The sequence below is a fragment of the Aethalodelphis obliquidens genome, unplaced genomic scaffold, assembly GCF_003676395.1.
Source record: "Aethalodelphis obliquidens isolate GAN/ISIS:26980383/991018 unplaced genomic scaffold, ASM367639v1 scaffold28, whole genome shotgun sequence".
NCBI classification, from domain to species: Eukaryota; Metazoa; Chordata; class Mammalia; order Artiodactyla; family Delphinidae; genus Aethalodelphis; species Aethalodelphis obliquidens.
In genome coordinates, this window is record NW_020837972.1 from 18,621,911 (window position 1) to 18,646,930 (window position 25,020).

The following is a 25,020-nucleotide window of genomic DNA, read 5'->3' on the forward strand; positions in this document are numbered from 1 at the left end:
TAGCAGTCTGCGAGGCTCCTTTATTCACCAGATGAGGGAGTATGCCTGGTAGCCGTCTGCGATGCCATCTTAGTTATGAAAAGGGAGGTGTGAACTGGTAGCTGTTGTCTGCTTTGCTCTCCTAACAGGGATGTGGGCTGGGAGTTAACCGACTGGCTATTTTATTCACCAAGTAGGGGTGTGGGCTGGTGGCTATCTGCAAGACCATTTTATTCACCAAACAGAGATGCTCTCTGCTCTCTGTCTGCAAGATGACTGGGTTAACGGCATGGGGGGTGCAGGCTGGCACAGTCTTCAGGCCACTTTAACTCCCCAAAGAGGAGACGTCCCCCAAGGGGTCCTGTAAACGACACTGACTTTGCCTTCCGTATTATCATGGACCACTGTGTCCTGCAGAAAACGCAAGAGGAAAGTTTCCTGCCGGTCTCATGCAGGCCGAGCCCGGCGTGTGGGGAGCATGTGACCTCAATAACTGGGGCGGGGACTTTCTCAGAAGCCGACTCGGGAGACTTTACTGCGGGGTTCTCAGATTTATCACCTCCGCCTTCCATTCATCTTCCTGAAGGGCCTCGCAGGAGCGTCTGGGAGACAAGGGGTAACAGGCCAGATGCTCTCAGAAGCCACATTCCTGAGCCCACTCCAGGTACCTGGCGCTAAGCCCGTGCCCACTGCCCCCCCTTCCTCGGAGTGAATCTCCAGCTGGCTGTGCTCCCGCCCCTGGCAGGCACGGGAGGCTGCCGGTGGGGGCCCCCCCCACCCCGAGGCGAGGCTGTGCCTTGATCTGCAAGAACTCACACCGACAGCGGATCATTCTAAAGGTGAGGGCCGCCGCCTGCCTGCATACCTAGTCCTTCCTTCATGAGCAGCGAGCGCCTCTGACCCCCCCTCCCACCCCCAGCATCTCAGGAGACTCGGCCGAGGAGGGAGGAGGCAAAGAGTTCCAGAGTCACTGCCTGGATTTATTCGCTCAGGAGTGGAGCTCAAATGAGCTCTCAGTCTCTGAGGTCTCCAGAGGCTTCCAGAAAGAAAGGGCGGGCGGGCGGGCGGGGAGAAGAGCGGGCTTCCGGAAGGGGGGCTGTCGGGCACAGGCAGAGCAGAAAGTGCCTCCCTTCGAGGCAGGCGATCTGTAGACGCCACCTCCGCGCACACCCTTCCAGGGGGCCGTCCACGGCCCCGTTCGTGCCCCCCACCCGGGGGTCGCGGCCGGGCCCCTGCTGCGCGGCCGCCGGCCTTACTTGATCAGCTCCTCCTTGCCATCCTCCACGTCCGGCTTCTCGTCCTCCTTCTCGGCCTCCTTCTCCTTCTCCTTGTCCTCCTTCTCCTCCTGGCCGCTGCGGGGCATCTGCTGCTGCTGCTGCTGCTGCTGCTGCTGCTGCTGCTGCTGCCGGGCCCCAGGGGAGGGCAGGGGTCGGGGTGGGGGAGAGGAAAACAGTGAGACAGGTGAGCCTCTGTACCTGGGCTGAGCTTGGCTGAGAACACAGCGCCCTACGTGGTGTGAGCTGGGCAGAAACCCCCGGGCACTGGGGGGAGGCAGGAGTCACGGGGTGAGGTATAGAAAGTGCTAGTGTCAGACGCCTGGCCTCTTTCACTTGGTGACTGTGTGACCTTGGATGAGGGTCTTGACCTCTCTGTGCTCTGATTCTTCCCCCTGAAATCGTGCCGACCCCTTAGCCAGGGGCGGGGAAGCTGAAATGAGAGGCCCCTTACAGAGCCGGCATCTGGCACCAGTATTTACGTGGGGCGGAAGCCCCCAAGGCAGGAAGGAGGGGGCCCTGGTCAGCTTCGGGCAAGAGCATGGTGAACATGGGGGAACCTGGGTCACACCCTGACGCCCCAGCCTGCCTGCCTCTGACAAAGCTCAGGCCATCTCTCTAAGCCTCAGTCTCCACGTCTGTAAAATGGGCAGATGGAAGTGTTGTTCCCAGGTCCCCGGGGGCCCGTGTGAGGATGGCTGCTGCTATAAGGAGGGTCCACTTTTGCTGCCGTGGGCCTGTTCTTCCTCTCACATCAGTCAGCCCTCAGAGGGGAAAAGAGCAGGCCCCGCTGGACAGGAGAGATCAAAGGGGCTCACAGCAAAACCAGCCACCCTCCCCCCACCCTGCAGGCCTGTTCCTTTCATCTCCTTCCCAAGTGGGCGGGACAGGTGCTGGCACCAGGCTGCTGACACTGCCCTCACCGAGGGGGGGGGGAGTGGGAGCTCCTCCCCACACCGTCACCCTTTCTGTCCAGCCTGATTTCTCCTAAGGCACACACTGATTCTCTCGGCCACCCGGAAGTCCTCCTTGCGGGCAGCGGCCAGACCAGACCATCTTTCCAGCCCTTGGAAAAGATGAGCCAAGTGAAACGAAAACAAACACGCCGCAAAGCCTCTCAGTGTGTCCTGAGGGGTGTGGTCACACCAACTCTCCAACCAAGGAGAAAGAAGCCAAAGCCCGCGAGGAAAGTAAGGGTGGGGCTCGAGGGTTCCCGGTTCCCTTTCTCCCCATCTTTCTCCACACCAGGAACGCAAGCCAGTCCCTGGCACAGGCTGCCCTGGCCTGTGACCTCACCACCACCAACCCCCCCGCCCCTCTCTGTAGCTTTAATTTATGGCCTACGATGCGGCTGAACACGGGCCAGCTACAGGCATCCTGTGGACGCCGGGGCACACAGCGGGGGCCCACACGTTCACGGGGAACCGTGGGCTTCCCGAGGCTGCAGCAGTGTCCACCCCGGAACCTCCTGGCTCAGGTCTGCCCCCTTCTCTCTGTTCTGTAAGAGGAGGGGCTGGAGGGGGGGAACAGCCTCCCTCTACCCCCTGCTGCGTTGCTGTAGGGGGGGAACAGCCTCCCTCTACCCCCTGCTGCGTTGCTGTCAACTCCCGACGCGTGGCCCAGCGTCCTTGAACTAGCCTGTCCCTCACCACCGCCCCAAACCCTGAAACGCTAAACTTCCAACAGCCGGGGAGCTGTGGCCGCCTCTCACCCCTGACACGTGGAGCCTCTGCTGGAGCTGGCCCCGCAGATGGCAGCTGGGGCGGAGCAGACGAGGGGGACCAGGGACCAGGACCCAGAGCCGGGGGAGGTGGCATGGCCGACTGAGGAGGACTCCCCCTCCCAGGGGGCCGCTCGGCATGGCTGCTGTGGCCACCAGGGAGACATGCCCGGCTTCTGCACACCCAGGAACCTGACGCCCAGGGCCAGAAAGGGCAGGGCCGGGGCTTTCCAACGGCAGGGAGCGTGACGTCTCCTAAGACCACCGTTGGTGCCAAGAACGCCCGGCTGGGCTGCAGCCTCACTCCAAAGCTTTACCTGCCGTCCCTCCCAGCAGCCGACTCCAGGCTTCCCTCCTGGAGCAGCTGTTATCGTCCCCTGGGTCCAGGTTGGTGGGGTCTCCAGGCCCCCTGGAATCTCATCCTTGGGCCGCCAAGCAGGCCACCGTCTGCCCCCGGCACAGCCAGCACGTCGCTGCCCAGCAAGTCTGCACCTGCGCCCTCCTGCCCAGGGCCTTCCTGCCGCCGTCCCCCTCCAAATCCTCAAGAAGCCCCACTGCGGAAGATGCCAGCATTTCCCAAGAGCTTCCTACACGCCCGACACTGCGCTGTGCACAGTCTATTGACCAGCTGCTCCCAGCCCCTCTGCAGTCCTGAGGATAAAGGCAAAGATGAAAAAACCAGCAGTAACAGTGACCTGGGGGGTCGTCCAGGGGGGCTGCTCCGCCCCCACAGCACGCCGAGCGCCTTGCAAATATCAATACTATTCCACTTACTGCCCTTAGCCTGCCTCAGGAGGAAAAGGGCAGTGATCACTGCTCCCATTCTGCAGAGGAAGAAACTGAGGTTCAGACTGGCAAAGCTGCCCCACCTCAGAGCGAGGGAAAAGGGGGTCCCAGAGTGGGGAGCGGGCGTGATCCTGTCGTCCCCAAAGCCCTGCTGAGAGTCTCACCCAACTCCACACCCTGGTCAGCATCTTGGGCCTCAGATGGGGGCGCTACGGGGATCCCTGCCCCTTTCTGCCTAGCCTACCCTGTCCCCCTTGCAAGATTCCTCGAGTCCCGATCTGGGCCTGGGCCAGCCCATAACGACCCCCTCCCCTGAATAATCATCCTCTTCACAGCATTAGTAACAAAAAGAGCTCCAAGCGCCACGTGCCGGGCACGTGTTTTATGTACTCCCTCATCTCCTTCACCAACCCCCATCTTGCTCCCATTTTACAGAAGAGGAAACTGAGGCACTGCCAAAGCTGGGAAACGGCAACGCCAGGATTCAAACCCAGAGGCTGAGTTGACCCTGGTTACACCCAGGCCTCTCTCCCTCCTGCCATCTCCACCCCCCCACCTGCCCCCACCCAGTCTCGTGAGGAGGGTCCAAAGACCTAGTCAGCTCTAGAACCCGGTCATTATTCCCGTCGGTTGCGTCCCACCCAGATGCACGATCCCAGTGTCAGACCCCGTGACCTTCTTCTCCCTGACACTCCAGGGCAGGGGCAGGCGACTCCCACACCTCACCCTCTGGGAGAAGTGGGTGCGGCGACTTCAGAGCCACCCTGGAGCCGTGGCGCAGAACCCCATGGACGGGCTCCCGGTTTCCTGGGGCCTGAACTCCACCTCCCTCTGGAGAGGTGTCCGTGTGCCCCGAGCTGAGTGATGCGAGTGGAAAAGGATGAAAGGGAGAAACCCCAGGGCAGTCCTGGTCTTAAACGTGGTTTCCACTGGGAGGGACCGTCAGGCATAATGGTGACCACCTGCCTGGCCTCCTGGTGGGCACAGGAGGTGAGCGGCTGTCGTGGGGATGCTCCTCTCACTCTGGGAGATTGACGGCGTGAGAGGGAGGTCCAACTGCCAGGCCCCAGTCAGCCGCCTCTGTCCCCGAAAGCCTTCGACATCAGAGGACAGCAGATACAGCGACGGCTAACTCAGGGCCGATTCACATGCGCTAGGTCTCCGCAGCTGATCTCAGGCCCATCGCGGACTGCAGGACGGCGCTTGCTGGGTTTCATGGGCAATTTAAAGCCACTGTTCTCACAACTGCACACACAGATCACCTGAGGAGCTCTGGGAAGTCCCGACGCCCAGGACCCACCCACACCAGTCGCATCAGAATCTCAGGGTGAGAGGCCGGCATCAGCGTGTTTAGTTCCCAGGTTGTTGCCATGGGCAGCCAGGTTTGACGACCAGAGCGTAAGACAAGGAGCCAGAGAACTTTCTGTAAGAGCCAGATGGTAGACCCTTCAGGGCCATCGGTCCATCGGTCTCTTTTGCAACAACTGACTCTGCCGTTTGTAGCTTGAAAACAGCCAAAGTGTAAACAAGTGAGCATGGCTACATGCCAACAAAGCCATTTACAAACACAGGTGGAGGGCCGGATTGGGCCTGCAGGCCATAGTGTGCCCACCTCTGCTACCGGCTAGCACTGTCCAAACTGAAATGCACACACGAACCACCTGGGGATACTGGGAAAATGCAGGTTCCCACTCCGTGGGCCTGAGGCAGGCCCGAGACCCTCTATTTCTAGGTAGTTCCCAGGGACGCCAGATACTGTTGGTTGCCGGACGACAGCGTGAGGAGCAAGGCTTCCGGGGGTCCCTGTTTCACAAAACACGTCCAGGACCCTTGCCACGGGCAGCAGCGGATGCCTGTGGACACGGGAGAAGAACCAGAAGCCAGACTCCACCGTCTCAAATGATTCCGGAGCGCAGGATGAGGTTCACCTTTGCTTTCCAGACATGCCATCGGTCACGCCGACAATGGGCTCCGTGCCCAGTGCTTGGTCGTGGACGTCCCTCCCAAACCACAGCACAGCTCTGAGGAAAACCTGCCCGGATCTATGGTTAGCCAGAGCCATCAGTTCAAATCCCCGAGGGACCCCTACTTCCGGAGCGCTGAGTGCTGGACAGACTGAGCGTGCTCTGTGCTGAAGCCCCAGACTGGCTGGGAGCTGTGCAGAAAATGATATGAATACAAACAACAAATGCTGATGAAGCACACGAACATGTGACGAGGCTTTCTCCTCCTCATGTGATACCTGCAGTTAATAAAATCCTCCCAACAACGCTGGCACTGTCTCTGTTTTATAGAAGAGCGTACAAAGACACAGAGACCTTAACCCGCCGAAGGTCACACAGCATTTCCTAGCAAGATCCTACAGGCAGGTGCTCTGCCTCTCACCCTGGGGAATCCCAGGCCCCTCTTCACCCCCGTTTAAGCCAAACTGTTCATTCCCTCCACAAGCACGCTCACAGAAAATACAGTCCCCAACCTTTCGGAGCTAGGACAGGACCGATGGAGGCTGCAGGGATGAGAAAGCTTTAAAAAGGCCCAGCACATGGCAGGTGTGACAGTGATGCGTCCTGACCAGCGGGGACGAGGTAGGAGGCCTCCGAGCTGAATCTCCAGAGGCTTTTGGCGGAGAAGGGTGAGAGGGGACGTTTCAGGGAGGGGACTTCTTCAGGCAAAAGCATGCCGACGTGAAATCGCCCACGGTCCTTACAGAATGACATACCGGACTTGGCTACAGAGCCGGACTGGCTTTAACGCCCGTGCTCGGAAATACGGGAGGTGCCCTGACAGCTGTGGACAGCCACTGAGGGCTTTTTTCAGAAGGTGGAGGGTGGGCAGGATTGATGTGTTCCATGCCGTGTTTTAGGGCGATGCGGCAGTGGGTCAAGGGGTGGCCATTGGTTCCAAGAATGAGAGGAGAGAGTCCAGTGAAAAGGTGGTACCAACCATCCAGGGAGGAGCCGGTGAGGTTTAGTGCTCAGAGGACGGGTCCTCTAAATGCCTGGTGAGACCTTCCCGACACCCAGCAACACCGACTGCGGCACAATCTCACTCATTCATTCAACAAACACTCTGCTGAGCATGTACTACGTGCCAAGTGCCTCTAGTGAGCAAATCCAGGAGGGGGCTGCCCTCGAGACACCCTATCTCTTGGCAGTGGGGGAAGGGAGATCGCAGGAGCCCAAGGTTGGTGGGAGGAGTGGGGTCAGGGGTCAGGACCAAGACACAAGAGTTTTCTGTTGCTGGCAGCCCCTTCCTGACATTCGGCCCCCACCATTCTGATCCAGTTCACGTGTCTTCCTGGAAGGAAAAGGCAGGCAGGGGATGCCGCCTTGGCCCGTGAAGGGCGGCCTTTATAAGACACACAGATATAGGTGTGTTGGGCCAGCGCATACCAGCTCACAAGTGCAGACTTCAGTTTCCATGAATTTTGCAGGTTAGTTGTTAAAAACAGCCATTATTCAAAATGGAAATGCACAACCTTACAATTAAAGAAATTATAAAAACAATGGTAGTTAAGTACTCAAAATGCATCCCTTCCCAATTACTTGACTCCATTTGGCTGTTATCTGTGCTCTCCTATGCCACTGCATCCACACGGCAGAAGGAGGATATGGTCCCGTCCCCCGAGGCGCTATGCACGGCCCCTTCCCAATTCCACGTTCAGCGGGTAGCTTGGAATCAGCATGATGGGAGCATTTACACCATGGTGATCGGCATGCGCTACAATGGGGCTTCGCCCCCCCGAAAGCTGGCTGTTAGACACTCACCAGCGCTCCACTGCACACAGGCGTGTCCCCAGAACCTGAGCAACGTTCAGCACCCTCGCCCGTGACGTCTGTTCTGCCTGCAAGGAGATGGCTGCTTGAGGCAGCTAAGGCTCTGTTTTACTGTCAGTCGATCCTGTCCCGCTCCTTGGAATAAAATCAGTGGTCCACGGCACAAGGCTGGGCGATCTACCCCCTGCCCACCTCACCTCCCTAATCCCCACCTTCTCCTCCTGCAAGATGCCACACTTGTTCCTGCCTCAGGGCCTTTGCACTCACTGTATCCTCTGCCTGGGAGACTCTCCCTCCAGCTCTGCCTGACCAGTTCCTTCTTATCGCTGAGGTCGGAGCCCAAAGGATCCCTCCTCCGAGAAGCCTTCAGAGTCTGCTCCCTAAAAGCTGCCCTCTCTCCCGTCAACCGCCTCCTGACCCCAGCTTACCGTCTGTAACCACGCTAATTTACTTGTGCCCTGTCCCTCTCCCACGTGGACGTGACAGCTCTGGGGACCTCGTCTGTCCTGTTCACTGGGGCATCACCTAGAATGGTGACGTTGTGATGGAAGGACAAAACAGACCGGAACTTGGTCACCGCCTGCCCTGCCCCGGGGCCCCCTCCTGTTGTGGCCGGAGCTGGCCCAGGCCACACGAACGCTGCTCTTCTGGTAACTATTTCCTGATTCTTGTTAGCCGAGCTTGAAACGCTTGGATGGGAGGTCTGTCAGCCCCACACAGCCTCTCACCTCCTGGGGTCTGACTGATTCACACTCACATTTTCCACGTCCTCCTGTCCCTTTGGTGTGGTCCGCCTCAGACGGTGCCGACGGGGAGCTGGGTCTCCCCTGCCACTGCATCACAGCCCATGAGAAGGCCGTGTCTCTCGTCTCCCAAAACGGCAGCCCAGCTTGCTGGGTCCCTGGGGCCTGGCCTTCCTGAGAACTGCGTCCCCCGGGATGTGTCTGGGAGACTGTGGGCCTAGACGAGCCTCCCATAGGTCCCTGCCCACTTAGCACAAAACTGGGCAGGGAATCAGGGACATCTGCTTGCTGGAGCCCTAAATCTGGACACAATCCCGTCCCCAGCAGAGCGGAAGCGGCTGCCTCCCTCAGGCCTGGGCGGCCCGGGAAAGTCCAACTGACCCCCAAGCTGGAGGCCCACCCGGCCGGGGTGGCGGTTTGGGGCAAGCACGCTCGCGCTCACACAGCAGGCAGGGACAAGCTCAGCCCAGTCTGGGGCCTGCTACGCGCTCCCTCCGTAGATCTCACCGGCCCAGGGGGGCGGCCAGGGTCTGGGAACCGGCACTGACTGCACGGTGGCTGCCCCTCCCCCCGGGGGCTGTGCTTGGCCAGCCCTGGCCTGGAATGCCTTCCGGTCACGCTGTCCCCTGTGCAAGCTGCCTGAGTCGCGGGAGTCTCTGGAGTACAGAGCAACTGGGAACAAGGTCACCTGTCCCTCGGCAGGGAGCTGGGAGGGGGGGCGGGGGAGGGGAGGGAAGATGAAGGAGGGTGGGTGCGGGGGACACAGACAGAGACAGGAGGGATGGGGGGAAGGGGGCCTGCAGGAGAGATGGGGGAAGGGAGCCTGCAGGAGAGATGGGGGGAAGGGGGCCTGCAGGAGAGATGTGGGAAGGGGGCCTGCAGGCCAGAGGTGGGGGAGGAGCAGGCCCCACCCCCCTGGACTTCCCCCATGACCCCCCAGGAGTGGGAGGCTGGGCGCCCTGTCCCCGTGCCCACCTCCGTGGGAAGAGAAGACAGCCCATGTGGCCTCGAGGAGGAGACCCCAACCGGCGCAGCTCCCAGCTGGGCCCCCTCCCCTCTGCGGCCGCATCACCCTGGGGGATGGAAGCAGGGGCACTCACCCTCGGGGACAGCCCCCTCCGCAGCATGGCCCCCCCATCGCCAGGAGGGCCACGTGGCCGCCCCCGGTCACTGCTGCGGAGCTGGGCCGTGCTGCCTGGGCCGCGCTGGCCTCACAGCCTCGGTTCCCCGACAGTTTGCATAGTTAAGCCGACTTCTGACCGCAGCATTCCTGGGTTCCAGTGCTGCAATTAGCTGGGATAATGTGGCCTCTGCATCCATGAATCATGAACTATAAACTGCTGTGCCGTCACCGGTGCTCCAAGCTGGCCCCCGGCTCGGCCGGTGATTCACCTCGAGGAGAGGACGCTGGGGCACCACCCACATGCTCACCAGCCACTCACAGCCGGATCTCGGGGGCTGGGGTCCAGGAGGTGAGGGCTCGGCGCCCTCCTGCCGAAGCCCAGGTGTGCACGGCTGGCAGGGGGTGGGCGTGAGGGGGCTAGAATTCCTGCGTCTCCCTCTGTCAGAATATGGGGAAGCTTCTGGAAAGTGGGTGGCATCCTCTCTTAAACAAGAAGGGCATCCTGACACTCCAAACGGCCAACACGTGTCCCAGCCACGGCAGGGCCAGGCAGCAGCGCAGAGGACGCCAGGGTGGCCTTGCCCTCTCGGGTCATCGAGGGTCTGAGACCAGACACATCAGTCGGCCGATGCTTTTCATGCAGGAATTTTATATCCCCTTTCCTAACCATCCACGCTTTCGAAAGGCAACCACAGCAATGACGAACAAGGGGCTCAGCACAGGGTGTGGTGAGGCCGCGACGGGGCGTGTGGCACCTGAACACACGAGGTGACATCTTGCGGCCCACTCTCTGCTTAAGCATTGGGGCAGGTCAGGACCACCGTAGAGTGTAGTTGGCAAATATGCAAACATGCAGGATTCGTCCCCAGGATGGACTGGCCAGGTCCCTTTCTAGAAGGGGCCTCCGCCGCTCCGAACGCCCTCAGCCTCTATGGCCCCCTCTGCCCACCTGGGAAGGGCCATTCCAGCGCCAGAGCACCGCCCCTAGGGCTGGTCCAGGCTGCTGCTGAGCCTGTGCCCTGCCTCGACTGCCCCTTCTGCCACTCTGCTCCCTTCCCTCCCCTTCCTTGGCAGGAGGGGACTCCCCAGTAAACAGCCCGAAGGCCAAGGTCCAGCAGCAATACTGCCAGGGCACTTGTTAGAAATGCAGATGCTCAAGCCCCACTGAGGGGCGCCACCCAGCAGTCTGTGTTTCCACAAATCCTCGTGGTGAAAGTTCAAGAACTTCAGCTGGACGCCAGCTCCATCTCAGGGTCCATAACTCAGCCCGAGACACGTCCCTCCCTGGACCCCAGGAGGGCACAGCCCAAGGACACTGGCCACGGCCAATCTGGAGTGGATGGTGGTATCGGGAGAAGGTAGAAGGCCTACGATCCGGGGAGAAAAACTTCCCACCGTGGGTTCCCCTCCTCCCCAGACGTGGGGGTTTGAGCCTCGAGCCCGAGACAGCCTCCCCTCATCACCATGGCGGGAATGACCAGGGGAGGGGTGCTGGTGGCAGGTGGGTACCCCTCTGTCTCTGGCCCTGGGCCGTGTCCAGCCAACTCAGGAAATGCACCTTCTACAAGGCGGCAGCCTGGAGAAGGGCCCCGCTCGCTGACACCTCGGAAGTCCCACCTCACGTCTAGCTCAGAGGCTCTTAATCGGGACGGGCTGTGAGACGCCGAGACAGCTGGGCTCGGCTGACACCCTCTCTCTAGCTTCCTGCAGGATCGTGGCCTCGTGCGGCTCTGAAGGAGAAGCTTTACAGCCCTGGCATGCAGTAGGCACTCAATAATTGCCCGCTGGATGACCACACAACATCGTGCATCCGACGCCTCTGTGGAGGTGAGTGGGGGTCAACCTTAGAGAAGTGAAGCGGGAGGGGCCCACCCGAGGGGCATCTGTCAGGCTGACAAGCTGAGCGGTGCCGCGTGGCCATCCTCAGCCTCGGCGTGGCCGGAGCCACGGGAACCACGTGAGGATCACAGCCTGTCCCAGGGTTCTGAGCTGCCAGAGGCGGGCCAAGGATGGATCGGACACAAGGATGGGACAGCAGAGCTGTCACCTGGGTGGCTGCTATGCCCCCGAGGCTGACTGCTCCCCACCCCACGGTGGATCGCTCTCCAGGCTCATTCCCACCTGGCTCTTCTGGCTTCACAGAACAGAGGGTCTCTGCCTGCCTGACGCCCGACCGCCATCTGCTTGCAGTATCAGCCCACGGGGGGCCGCCACCGCCGGTGCCCATCCGTCCATCCACGTGTAGGCGCCCAAGCACATACACCCACACCCACTCCGTGCCAGGCTGGGGAACCCCTACCCGTCTCCCTGGGAGATTCATCAGCAGGATCACAGGTTTTATCACATCAGGCCCGCTGCAGCAACCGCACCTTGAATTACCAAGAGGGGATGCGGGGTTGGTGTGTCTGCCGTTTACTTTGCTGTCACGGGGCAGAGGGAAGAGTTATGGCCACAAAGTCAACACTTGGGTTGACCCATTTATTCCATACTTATGAACAGGGCTGGCAGGCGGTGGTGAGGGCAGCGGATCTGCCTGGCACAGGAGTCCTTCCAGGGTTTGCACGTTAATTTCCGTCCCCGGCAGGGCCCGGGCCACGTGGCGCCTCTTCACAGCCACAGCCGATGAGAGGGAGGGCAGAGCCCCAAAGATATGTCCCATCTCCCAAGGAGACAGGGGCCTCGTGCCCTGCCTTCTTCTCTCTTTCTGCAAGAGGCAGGACGCAGAGGCATCCCTGCTCCAACCTGGGAGCCCCAGCCTGAGATGCCAGCTTGAGCAGACCGTTAAACCTCACCAGACAAGCCCCACGTCTCAGCACTGAGGACGCCACAGCTAACCCAGGACAGCTCAGATGAGAATACGAAGCCAACGCTTCTCCTCTGCTATAAGACACTCCAGGGCCCCCAGGGCCCCGACCCTGGACTCTGTCCCAAGTCACATAATCCTCTCCCTACCTCTTCCCTCAGCCTTACCATACTCCAGCCCAGAGGTCTTATACTGAGGGCTGAGGACAGATTTCGAGAGCAAATGTGAGTTGCCCAGCCTATCCGGTGCTTTGTTGTTATTGGTTCTTACGTGACCTAAGATTTAAAAGTCAGGCAATTTCACATAATTCCCTATCTCCAGCTCATCATCAAAAATCAGATCTGGTAATACAGGGCCAGGTAGTCAAGAGTCAGCTGGAGCTGATATGAGGCACAAGTTCTCTAGTTAGCCCCGGGCCTCACCACTCCCTATTGCCTCCTATGGATTCTCCATCCCTTCATTCATGTAAGAACCTGGAAGGTATTGAGACCCCTGCTCCTAGGACTCTAAGGGTACTGTGCACTCTCTCGTGTCCTGGCGCTTTTCCACCTGCTGTTCCCTCTGCCCAGGACACCCTCACCTCTGTCCTCGTCCTCCCAAGAGGCTGTCCCTCAACCTCATCTTTGGGGTCCCTTACTTGATGGACCCCCTCAGGCAGACCACCGACATGCTGACTCGGAATCACCTGTGTACACCTGGTCCAGACAACGAGCACAGAGTCCCCCGCGGCAGCACACAAATGTCCGACGGGCAGATGAGTCAGCTAGCAAGGCATTAACACCGTGAAGTGGGAGGCATGGCAGCCAGGACCAGGGGCAGGGGGCACCAACGGCCCCCCACTCCCCAGGACTCATCTGGAGATAGCCCCTCCCTAAATGACATCAGCACACAGTCTTTGCCTCCCTCCACACAAACGTGGCTCTCAGCACAGGGTGAGAATGGCCCAATCTCTCCCCATCTGACTCAGAACCCTTTTGTCTCCAGAGCCCCCAGCCCAGCCACCAGCAAGGCCCTCATGAGCCCACCCACAGGGCCCCCACGAAGGCAGGGAGTCGGGGGGCACTGGGAAGACGAGCAAGAGAACTGGCACACAGGAGATGCTCAACAAACAGCTGACAACGTTTTTAAAATCAATCTAGAGGCCTTTATCTCCCCCTTTATTTTGCCACAGTCCACGCCACGCCCTCCTCACTGCCTCTTATGCCGGCACATTTATGCTCCCTGCCCCGGCATTTATTTGAGTTTCTGCATCTCGGTCTAGACAAATTCCTAAATGCGCTTCAATTTCTAACACGCCACAGCTAGGTCTTTACAACTGAATAGCGCCAAGCCAGTAGGCCTCGGTTTTACACATCTGTTAGATGGGCGAGCAGGCTGGCCAACGGTGGCTGCACAAAACTAGAGGAAAACCCTATCCACAAACCAAACACAGCCACCCTTCAACGATCCAGGCCAACGACAACCAATGCTCAGTCTCAATCATCTTAGCCTGACGTGCAGAATGCAGTGAGGGGTTGACTCTCCTGTCAGCAGACTTACTTCCCTGATTATATGTGGCTTAGCCAACAGAAAAGTGGGTCAGTACTCCTGAAGTACAGTTCCCAGAAAGCAAGAAAGGAGACACGGGACGCAGGCTAGGAAGCTGCGTGGACCAACCCATCGTAGGCTATGGGGCTTGATCACAGAGTGACGGTTTCACAGGGGACACTGGGACCCCACAGGTGATGGCTGGACTTGATGCCCTCAGGGTCCGGCTCTCTCCAGCCTCGGGAAGGGAAGACGGTGGCCCTGGGGTAGGGGTGGGGGTCTGGGCTGGAAGACGCCAATGACAGGGACCACCCACCTAAGAGAACCTCTGTGTCCTGTCCTCCCAGCACATGCTAATCCCGGCCTTCGTCCCTTTCCCCTGTCCGGTCCCCCACGCCAGAGGCCCCAGGGAAGGGCCCGCCCCAACCTCCTCCAGTCCGGCATCTAACAGCAGTGCCCAGAGCTTCTGCAGCTTCCGGCCCGCATCCCTCTGCCTGCAGCACAAGCCCACTCCCCCGCTCACCCCCGTAGTCCCAGCATCTGCTCTGGGCTGATTCTTAACAGCCCGGAAGTGAAACAAATCCCTCCCCTTCCCTCCATCTCCCCGACACCAAAACACTCGCGAGCCCCCTTTAAAATGTGTGCCACTGACCCCCTTCATCTTTAACATAATTTACAGAATCTTTTTTTAAACGAATTCCCTTTTCGTCTAACTCAGAGGTCAGCAGACTTTTTCTATAAAGGACCAGATAGTGAATATGTCAGGCTTTGCAGCTTCTGTCAGGACTACTCAACTCTGCTGTTGTAACAGAAAAGCTGCCACACTAATATGTCAACGAATGGGCATGGCCGGGTGCCAATAAAACTTTATTCACAAAAACAGGTGGCAGGCTGGACTCACCCGAGAGCCGTAGTTTGCCAAGTCCTGCTCTAACTTAAATCATCCTTCAGTCATATCCGAAGCACTGATGTCTGAAAAACGGCACTCTAAAGTACTGGCTGTTTTTTTCTTTCACATATGCATTGCGACAAAACACCAAAAATTCTTTCTAAATTTTAAATGTTAAGTTTGTAGACCAGCCCAAGTCATCCTGAAAGCCCGGCCCTTGCTCTGGGAATGCGACCCTAATCCACCACAGGGACGGTGGGTCACCAAGCCTGGAGTTCTAGAATTTTCCAGGCTGAGGGTGGAAGCGGCCATTTCTCCCAGGTCCCTTCTCTGCTGCTGGGATAGGAGGAACACCCCCAGAGAGGGTCTCCCAGCCGCCAGGGATGGGGCCCAAACTGAGGGACCCGCTGCTGAGAAACACGAGATGTCACCGCACGCTGCCCCCGAGCATGCCGGGAGCCCGCCCGGGAGCCCGCCCCGCCCCCTCCTCACCTGGCCCTTGCCGCGGCGCCGGTAGCTGCGCCTCACCAGGCTCTTGTAGTTCTCATTCTTCTTGGTCAGGTAGTAATAGAGGACACACTCAGCCACCGTCTGCAGGATGGAGAGAGAAAAGAACTCTGAGGCGTGTGCAGTGCAGGTGGTCAGAGCAGGAGGCCGGGAGCCAGAGGCCTGGCTTCCAATCCTACCTCCTCCAGGTACTGGCTGGGTGACCCTGGCCAGCTTACCTAACCTCTCTGGGCCTCGGTTGTCTCACCTGTGTAGTAGGGGTACTAACAGCACGTATTTCACAGGGTTGTCATGAAGACCAAGTAAGTTAATACACATACGTGTAAAGGACTTAGGACCACAGAACACACCTGCAGAGGTGTTAACCTCTTCACATTGTGGCTCGTGCTACTGGCAGTCGTAAGGACGAAGCTGTCACCTGCCATGCCAGCCCCGGAGAACAACGCCTCCGGCTCCCCAGCTCGGGTCCGTTCGCTCACCCTAGCTTGCTCCTCCCTAACATTTAGGGGCCTGAGTAACCTCTTCCAAGCTCCGTGCATCCAGCCTAATGTCGCCACGCAACTCTTCGTCTCTTGGGACGTTTATGTCTTTTCTCTGCTTCGGTCTTTGCCCCGTGGACCGGGGTCTGAATCCTGGCACCGCCACTTGCTGAGCAAATGACTGGCGCTCTTGGAACCCCACCACCTCCTCGTCCAAACAGGATCAGTAAGAGGGCATCGTCCTCAGAGAGCAACTGAAGGACAGAACACGACGATGCCGCCACCTGCGGCCACGGGGCCCAGTCCAGGTGACAGCTCGCCAATGCCAGCAGCTGTTACTGAGATAAGGTAAAATGTTTCTGTGATGCTCGGTGCTGGTGCCAAGCCCGGAACTGGCCTCTGAGGGGCAATCGTGAGGGCCGCTGGGTGCAGAGGACGGCTGGGCCTCAAACCCCCTGTGTCCTCATCCACTTCCTAGAATGGACTGTGAACAGAGGCTGCTCCCAAGTTCAACTGGACCACAAGCATGGCCCGCAAAATGGTTCAGAAAAACATTTTATAATCAGAGGCCAATATCTGCAAACTGGGGGATGTGGGTGTCTGACTTCCCCTCGAACAACTCAGGAGACTGCCTTCCTGTGCTGGGCGACCACGGGCTGGCCCTAAGCAGACAGGCACGGGCTGGCCAGTCCACCGAGCTCCCGCCCTGCCATTGGCCTCACTTACCACCAGGAACCGCCAATCCCCAAAGGCACAGCTGGCAGCCCCAGCTTCAGACCCTTCTGGAAGCTCTATTTAAGTCTCAGCTTGGGTTGCCTCTTAGCCAAAGGACACCGTAAAGTTTATTCTCCAGCGTAGAGACCTCTGATTCCCTCGTTCAAACAGTTCTGCTCAACTGCCAATTTCTGAAACCCCTGCTTCTGTCTCCGGGGAGACCCGACCTGGAGCCTCCCGGGTTGTCCACACCCCTAGTAAGAAGCTGTCGCGAACTCAGAGGAGAGGCTATTTATAGAGCTCGCTTCTCCACACTGGTTTTTCAGGCCGGGAGAGATTTCGCTTCCCCACGCTGCCCCATCTCCCTCCTTCTATGGGTATCGGCTCATTGAGGGCAGATGCTGAGAACAACTGTTACCCTTTAAAATACCCGCCTGGATCCGGTTCCGACCGCCCTCCCGCAGCAAGGAAGCATGAGGCCTCCAGTAGCATGGTATTTGCAAAGCCGGGAGTGGGCAGACACCCCGTCTGAGAGACGAGATTCGGCGAAACGCTGCTTTAAACACCCGGAACAGCAGCCCCAGACAGTAAACCTTTTCAGGAAGCTTGTCTGGCTCCGCCCTGATGATGCTGGGGTCCAGCGGGCGACTCTGACACAGGGCCACGTCCAGCCCCCCAGACCGGCTCCCTCCTACCCGCGGCTGCTGCGGCCGCTGCCCAGCCTAGCCTCGTGGGTACACAAAAGGGGGCTGTACCGTTTCCTGGGACGCTTTGTGTCCACCTGCCAACAGGGAGCCTGAGCAGAAAGAGGCACCGCTCCAGGCTGGGTGTGGGGGCAAGGCAGAGCTCAAGCCTCAGCTCTACGAAAGGGGGATGAGGATAAACCCCACGCCAGCCACACGCCTGGCTTCCCATCAGGGGTGTCAGCGCACAGTGACCATCAGGGGGACCTAGAAAGGTCATTCCATCCAGCGCCCTGGAAGTTCGCCGCTCTTGCCTATAAGGCCTTCATTAGGGCGCCAGGCATGGCGCGGCTTCCAGAACCCATGTCCAGTCTGCCAGGACGCTTGCTGCCACGCTGAGGAGCTGGTGCACACAGCTCTCCTGGGGTTTCCCAGCCTGGAGCTCCGCCCCGGGAGAAGGGGGCGGGGCCTGCGGTTGCTGCTCCCAGGAGGGAGGAAGGAGGGAAGTGCGGTCTGACACAGCAAGGAGAGCACGGGGCCAGCAGGCAGAGGCCTCGTGGGTGGGGAGGGAGGGTCCTGCGGCCCAGCCCAAGCGGCTGCCCCCAGGAGTGGCCCCCAGAGGGGAGCGGGGCGGGTGGCGCTGGGCCAGCGGGCAGACTCACCTTCCTCTCCAGGAACGATGCGATCAGGCCGAAGTTCTTGGGGTGCTGCATGAATCTGCGGGGAGAGAAGGGCGAGCCTGAGACCAGGCCGAGGAGGGCTGCCCAGCTGGGCGACCGCCGAGCTCCCGGGCGCCTGCCATCTCCGCTGGCCCAGCACCGCCCCGCTCGGAGCAATTAAGCCCAGGGGGGTGTGGGAAGGGCCACGGCAGGCGGGACGGAGGGCTAAGGGAGGGCGTTCCTTGGAGTGAGTCACTGGTTTTAGCGCCTTTGAAAATACATTTGTTTGTCCTGCTGGAGGCGGGTTCCAGGAAAAATGAGGACATGACATGCAGCCCTTCGGTGGGGTTCCCCCCCTTTTACACTCTGCCTTTGTTTCTGTCTCTGGCTGGGCCTGGGAAGCTGGGCCTCGCCCGGCCCACGCGGGGCCGCCACGGGCGAGGTCGCAGGGCAGGACCCTGAGAGGTGAGAGCAGAGGCTTCGAGTGCCCGCCAGGAGGCAGGCAAGCCGGCCCAGGAGGCGGAAGGAAGGGACCAGAGCTGGAGGGGTGGCGGGGAGCTGGCACCCCACCAACTGGCTTCCTGCGAAACAGGGAGAATTACTGGGAAAGAGCTGGGCCAGACTGAAATGTCAGGGCCACAGGAGCAGGCGGACAGCGGGGGCGGAGATGTGGGTCACGGCTGCTGGGGCCCCAGGGATGCTGGGTGGAGCCTCGGCCCGCCCGTCCCCAAGACGCGCCACTGCCCCGCGGCCTCCCTGGGGAGAGGAGAGGCTGCTGGGGACGCAGGGGCCCCGGGGTCCCCCCACCCCCCCGCCGCCGCCGGAGGGAGCCTGGGCCAGCGCTGGCGATGGTCCTGCCCAGCCCTCCAGATGGCTGGGCAGGAGGCCAGTGGGTCCCTCCCCTGCTCCCCAACCAGACACTGGAGAAGCCAGAGCGGCCTCTTCTCTTTTCCCAGAGGAAGCCGCGAGTCAGAGGCAGGCTTCCCAGCCTGGGATCCTGCCTGGGGCAGCTCACAAAGCTGGAGGCGGCCTAACGCCCTGATTTTCCAGACAGACAGTCTTCCCTTCTCCTCCCTCTCCCTGCCCCAGTGACACTTCCTTCCCCACAGATCCCTTCCTTGGGGTTTCCCCACGCAGAGATGGGGCCCCAGGAGACCCAGAAGCACACTTGGGAATCTCTTAGGTCACCTGTTCCACCTCCCTCCAACCTACACCTGGGTCCTCTGCCATGTTTCCGGAGAGTTTACTCTGACACTGGGTACCTCCAGATGGCTAAGCGAGGAGGCACTGAGGCTACACCCATTTTACAGACGTGGAGACTGAGGCTCAGGGAGGGGAAGTGGCTGCTCGAAGTCACAGAAACAGTAAGTGATGGAACTCTACGCCACCGGCACGTGATTCTCCGAGGCCCTGAGTGCTATCAGTTCCGCTGAAAACGAGAGGTCACCCAGGACCTTGAAAGACTCAAGGTGCCAAACTGGGTCTCAGCAGACATCAGTCCGGCCTGGGGCCCCCATTCTGCAGCTACTGGACTAACAGTGTGAAATCCTTAGGTCGGAACAGCAACATGAAAAATCTAGAAAGGCCAAAACACAGAAAGCATTCCCAGAAACCTCTTTTTTTTTTTAAAGAAAGCATAAATAAATAAAATATCAAACATACCAGGGGGAATTTAAATACCTAAAGCAACAGTAATTCTTAGCATCCATGACCATCCTACAGTCACTTCACTGGTTTTTAAATTGTACAACACCAGACACGGGATGACTTGATTTGACGTCTGTGACCGTGAGGACCTAGAAATGAGCCGCTACCTGCGTTTCCTGTCTCTGAGCAGTAAACCCCAAACACACAGGAGGAATTGCTCCCCAAAGCGCTATTTCCTGTGGAAGGTCGCCGCATCTGTGTTAGGCGCTCGAAGGTGCATTACACCGTCCCTCTGTTTTTATGTATGCTTTAGAATTTCCATAATCAAAAGCCATTTAAACAAACAAACAAAAACTTTCCACACAAGACCCTCTTCAGTCGCTCCTCCTGCATTTCCAAGTCCTGGTGTCTGCCCTGGCTGAGGCACCCCAGCCTTGCCCACGACCCAGAGCCATCCCCGTCCCTGAAGCCCAGTCTGGCACTTTGGGGCCACCCAGCTCTGCAAAGGGCAGAGACAGCCCCAGCCCCTGCGGCCTGGCCCCGCGGTGGGTGGCTGGAGAACATGGGACACCTCTTTTGAAGAAAATCTGAGGCCTTCTCGGGAGGCGGAGGTGAATGTGGACGCCCTGCAGCTGAGTCCCCCACGCCCTCCTGGCTGAGTGCTGAGGCCTCTGCCTCAGTCTCCCACCCTCTTGCCTTATGGGGGTCCTGGGTCCTGAGGAGGCGCTCTGTGCCCAGGATGTGGTTCCCTGGGACACACATTTTGAGTCTGGTGGGGGAAAGGAGCACTTTCTCCATCTGGTTCCTCACTCGTCTCCCCAAAACAGTCATTCTACTCTTTCATTTTAGAAGACGCCCCAAGCTTCACCTCTTAGCATCCAGTTCCTGCCTCTGCTTTCCGAGACCCCCCACCCTGCTCCCTGGCCCCATAGCCCCCTCTCCCCCGACAAGCCTCTCCACTGCAGCTGAGCCCTTGGCCTGAAGCTGGGGGAGTCTGAATCCTGCCTCCACCATTTGCAAGCTGTGTGACCTTTGTTAAGTGTCTTAACCTCTCTGAGCCTCTGTTTCCTCATGTGTGTAATGGGGATGGCCTGGTAACGCTGTTATGAGGGATAAGAGGGACAAATGCACAAACCCCAGAAAACATCTGTCCAGTGTCTGTGATGAAGGATGCGCTCCACAAATAGCCGCTTTCCAAGTAAAATGAAAACCGAAAAGTCACCGGCCAGCCACATAACCCTGCCCAAGGCTTCAGCCCAGCCTCGAAGGTCCTCCTGCCTTGTTCTTCTGATACACACTGCCCCATTGCACATAAAACTGCCTTGACACTTTGTACTGGTTTGAATAGTGTCCCCCCCAATATCATGTCCTCCCAGCACCTCAGAAGGTGACCTTATTTGGAAATGAGTCCTTTGCGGATATAATTAGTTAAGATGAGGTCATGCTGGAGTAGGGTGGGCCCTGAATCCAATGTGACTGGTGAATTTATAGGAAAAGGAGAAGACACACAGAGACACACAGGAAACAAGACCACGTGAAGACACAATGAGACGGTGAGACCCATCTCCAGGCCGAGGGATGACAACGATCGCCGGCCACCAGCAGGTGCCAGCCAGGTGCGAGACCTGGGACAGACTCTCCCCTGGAGCCTTCAGAAGGAACCACCCCACACCACACCTTGATCTTGGACTTCCAGCCCCCAGAACTGTGTGAGGATAGATTCTTGTTGTTTAAAGTCACACGGCTGGTGGTCACGTGTCGTGGCAGCCCTAGGAAGCCAACAGAAGCCTCAACAGGACGGGTTTCCTGGGGCAGGGGAGGGTGGCCCAGCCAGGCCCGCCCCCCAGGGACGGGGACTCACTTCTCCCGGAAGGTCTCCTTCTCCTGCTCGCTCCACAAGTTCATGACCTGGCGGTCTTTGTACACCTTCATGGGGTCGTCCATGAGCCCGTTCATGTTGATGAACTTGATTCGCTGCTGGTCGGCGTCGTACAGCATCGGTGGGATCACGGCCAGCTGGCGCATCTGCTTCTCCAGGTTCTGGAGGGAAATGGAGATGGCAGAGGGCTCCGGTTGGAAAGCACAAGACAGCGGGGACAGGGTGGGGAGGGGGAGGGGTGCTTGCGCCAGCACCGGGGACCCAGGTGAAGAGCAGAGGGTAGGGATATTCCGGGCAAGACAGGAGAAACGCAAAACCAGAGAGAAAGCGGATGATGAGTTAAAAAATAATAATAGCCGTGCAGGGGAAGGGAGAATTTAAAGGCGGCCCCAGAGAGGTTTATGGTGGGCAGGGCTGTTAAATTAAATGCAGAGAGCAGCAGCCACCTTATCTGCAGAAAGAGGGGAGCAATGAATCTTCCGTTTGGAAACGCAAGTGCTATAAAATACCGCAAGAAAGATGTGCAGCCCAGCTGGGCCGGACTAGCTCAGGAGACGGGGCCTGGCCCTCCAGCTGCAGAGGGCACGCGGGGTGGGGGTGGGGGGCTGCCTTGCTCTGGGGGGGCCCGGTGAGGCTGCAGAACCATTTCCTCGCCCGCCACCCACCCCCAGTCCTGGATGCAGCTCCTTCAAGCGTGCCCACTGGGGACCAAGCCTGCCCAGCCCCGGGCTCAGCAGGAGTCGGGCGGGCTCGCTCCTAATGCATCAGGATGGCTATTAAGAGGCTCTGAGCCGCCACTCAGATGGACTCATTTCCCCAAATCTCTGCAGCCAGCCCATTACTGGCGATTAATTACCCATCTCCGGAGGCAGGCGAGGGTCCAGCCCGGCCAAGGTCAGCCGGTTCAAAGGCTCCGCTGCGCAACCTCCCACATCCAGGCTCTCCATTCAGTGCTGGGGATTCCCAACAGGGGCAGGGAAGCGCAGCGGGGGCAGGGCCCTGACCCTCGGCTGAGACGGGCCCCCCACAGAGGCCTGACCCTCCCTGGCACTGGAGCAGCCGTCCAGCACCTTCACCTCCCCCATCTCCTCGGCTGCCCGAGATACACAGCACTGGCAGAGCCCAGGCAGGGTTTCTCCTGGCAGGAACCTCACCCCTGCTCTGCTGCCTCTCCCCAACCAACTACCGCAAGCTCCCCCCAGATGGAGAGCATCGTTCCCGCCCAGTTCCCTCCTTCCCACCCTCCCAGGGAACCTCAGGTCAGCCTGGGCTGGGTGGGGTGAAGTTTCTGCCCTGAATTCCCTTTCCAACCATCACCCGCGAAAGCTGGTCCCTCAGCATCCCTGGGGACGCTGGCGGCTGCATTCTTGTGCGGCCAGGACCTGGGGAAGTGGGCCTCCGGGATGGGGGCCGGGGTGGGTGGGAGGGGGACACTGAACCAGCTGGGATGCCAGGCGCCCTGCCGGCATGAGGCAGGGAACACACGGGAAAGGGCCGCCCTCCTCTTGTTCCCACGTGCCCCTGTGGGACGTGTACGTGGCCACAGCATCGGCGGGACAGGAGCTCGAGCGAACCCACAGGTGTGAGGACAAAGGTTTTCCAAGCTCTGCTTCCTGCAGACTGAAAGGTGTTCAAAATGGGGACACAGCACGTGAAGTTTTAAAACGAAGGCTCTTTTTTAACGGCCAGAGAGTCTGAACTACCTGCATCAGACTCATGTGAACAGCCTGGTGAAAATGCAGATTCCTGAGCTCCGCCCCAGATTGGCTAAATCAGAACTCCTGGGGCAGGGCCCTGGGAAACTGCAACTCAAGCCGGACTCCCCCTCCCCAGGACTCTTAAGTCTGTCCGAAGTGAGAATCAGTGGCCTAAGCAGTGCTACCCGATAGAATGTTCTGCAACGATGCAGGTGTTTACTGCCTGCTCTGTCCAACATGGGGCCACTAACCACATGTGGCTTCTGAGCAACTGAAATGCGACTGGTGCCACAGAGGAACTGAATTTTTAATTTTATTTCATTTGTGTTAATTTCCATTTAAATAGCCACATGCAGCTAGAGATGACTGCGCTGAGCTGGAGCCGCAGTGCCTCCCATCCGGACAAAAGTTCTGCCTGGACACAAGGCCCCGGGGAGGAAGAATGTGCCCCCTCCTCTTGTGACGCTGCTTCTTGTCTACTGTGATGTTGGGAACATGGGGGGGTGGGGCGGGGGGACTGGCACATTAGATGCTTGACCTACAAGACTTGGGAGGGGACAGGCCAGCACCAGCCCTGCCCCAGGAGCAAACGCCTCCTCTTTCTGCTTCCTGGTCACCTCTGGGCTCTGGTGACCACAGCCAGGGTCACCTGGCTGATACAAGGTCATCTGGGAACTCCTGACAGAAGGTCCCCGGCTTGGTGAACAGCTGGTGAGATGGGAATCCCCCTCTGCCCCCAGTTCTGGGCACGGGGCGGCTGACCTAGAAACCACAGCTCTCAGGCCCTCGTGCCCTCTGGCTTCTGGTCAGGCCCAACCAATGGGAAGCACTGAAAGTAGACGGGGGCGGGGCTGGGGAGTGAGAGGTGGGGGTACTTATCCCCTGTTTCCTCCCTGCCGTGGCATCATGGATGGGGCCCTTCCTGGCCCTGTCCTACCAGGGGGCCTCCTCTCCTCCACAGCCCCAGGAAGGCCCCTCTCCCCGCTTGTCCTTCAGGCTGGGGATGGGCAATGTCTACTCCCCTGGTGCCCCACCGTCCCACCTTGCCTCTGCCCACACTTCAGTAACAAGCCCCTTGATTTCAAGCATGCAGGTGAATTCTGCTTCCCGCTGGGAGCTTCTCCACGCGCAGAGGACACAGCGGGTGGAGCTGAGGTCAGGGTCAAGGCCGTGGACTTACCTCCTGCTCCGAGAGGCCATCGATGATCTCGGACACCTCGTGCTCGCTGCGGGCGGCTGACATGGAGAGCCCGCTGCCCCGCTGGCCCACCCTGCTGGAGACCAAAGGGACACGCTCAGGATCGACCCCTCGGCAGCCAGGGACACGCGGCCGGCACAGCGGCACAGACCCGAGCCCACAGGTTCCCCAGAGGCGGCATGTGGGCAGTGAGGAGGGGCCAGGCCTCACACCCACAGAGACAGCCCCGAGCCCAGGGGTCCAGGGGAGGGCATGGAGCCCCCAGACTCACCCAGAAATGCCAGAACCCTTTTTCTCTCCTAAGATGCCCACCAAAAGGCCAGCCACACAGACCCACAGACAAAGCCCAGCTCTGCCTCTTCGGACCTGTCCCTCAATGTCTCCCCTGTACCACGGGGATAAGGTGGCACGTGGCTCCCAGGACTGGAGGAAGCATTCGGTGAGATACGCACCGTGAGTGTCCAGTAAAGAGTGAAATCCAGCATCCCTGCTCGTGGCCCACCACCTTATCTGTGTGACAACAGATGTCACAGCCGCATGTCACCGAGCACCTACTCTGCGCTGGGCACTCCTACGCAGGATCCCACCCCATCCTCACGGCCACCACGTGAGACCAGCATCCTCCTTTGATCCACAACAGGGATCTCAAACTCAGCTGCCTTCAGGGGCCGTGTAAATGAACGAAGCTGGGAGGTACCAGCCTGTGGCACACCGGAAGGAGAATTCACTCCACCAAAATGGATTTAAGCTTCTTTCCATTAAGTATTAAGGCTGGGCAGGCACCAAGGGACACACCCAAGGGCTTGATGCGGCCCCTGGGCTGCCCGTTTGAGACGCTGCTGTGCTTTCTGTTTCACGCCAGCCAGGGCGCCTCTGTGGACAGTGCCTCGAGCTGACCCAGGCCCTGGGAAGCAGGAAAGGAGGGAGGGGAGGGGGG

The 25,020-nt window shown here is 59.4% G+C and overlaps 1 protein-coding gene across 32 annotated transcripts in view; it reads right to left on the bottom strand.

Annotated features, from left to right (window-relative positions):
* The window catches only part of NCOR2 (nuclear receptor corepressor 2), a 222,291-nt gene that overhangs the window by 71,592 nt on the left and 125,679 nt on the right, over nucleotides 1–25,020 (bottom strand). For 25 of the 32 annotated variants that reach the window (XR_003436770.1, XR_003436769.1, XM_027125072.1 and 22 more), the window contains 5 exons: nucleotides 24,066–24,159; nucleotides 21,171–21,349; nucleotides 17,666–17,720; nucleotides 15,113–15,211; nucleotides 1,236–1,381 (listed from right to left, as the gene is read on the bottom strand). Coding sequence is in view for 30 of the 32 variants with exons in the window: in XM_027125072.1 (XP_026980873.1) it covers nucleotides 1,236–1,381; nucleotides 15,113–15,211; nucleotides 17,666–17,720; nucleotides 21,171–21,349; nucleotides 24,066–24,159 (573 nt within the window). In the remaining 2 variants the exon portion in view is untranslated. Of the gene's footprint in view, nucleotides 1–1,235; nucleotides 1,382–15,112; nucleotides 15,212–16,332; nucleotides 16,861–17,665; nucleotides 17,721–21,170; nucleotides 21,350–24,065; nucleotides 24,160–25,020 lie in introns of those variants that run through there. The other 7 variants (XM_027125102.1, XM_027125101.1, XM_027125077.1 and 4 more) reach the window with 5 other exon arrangements.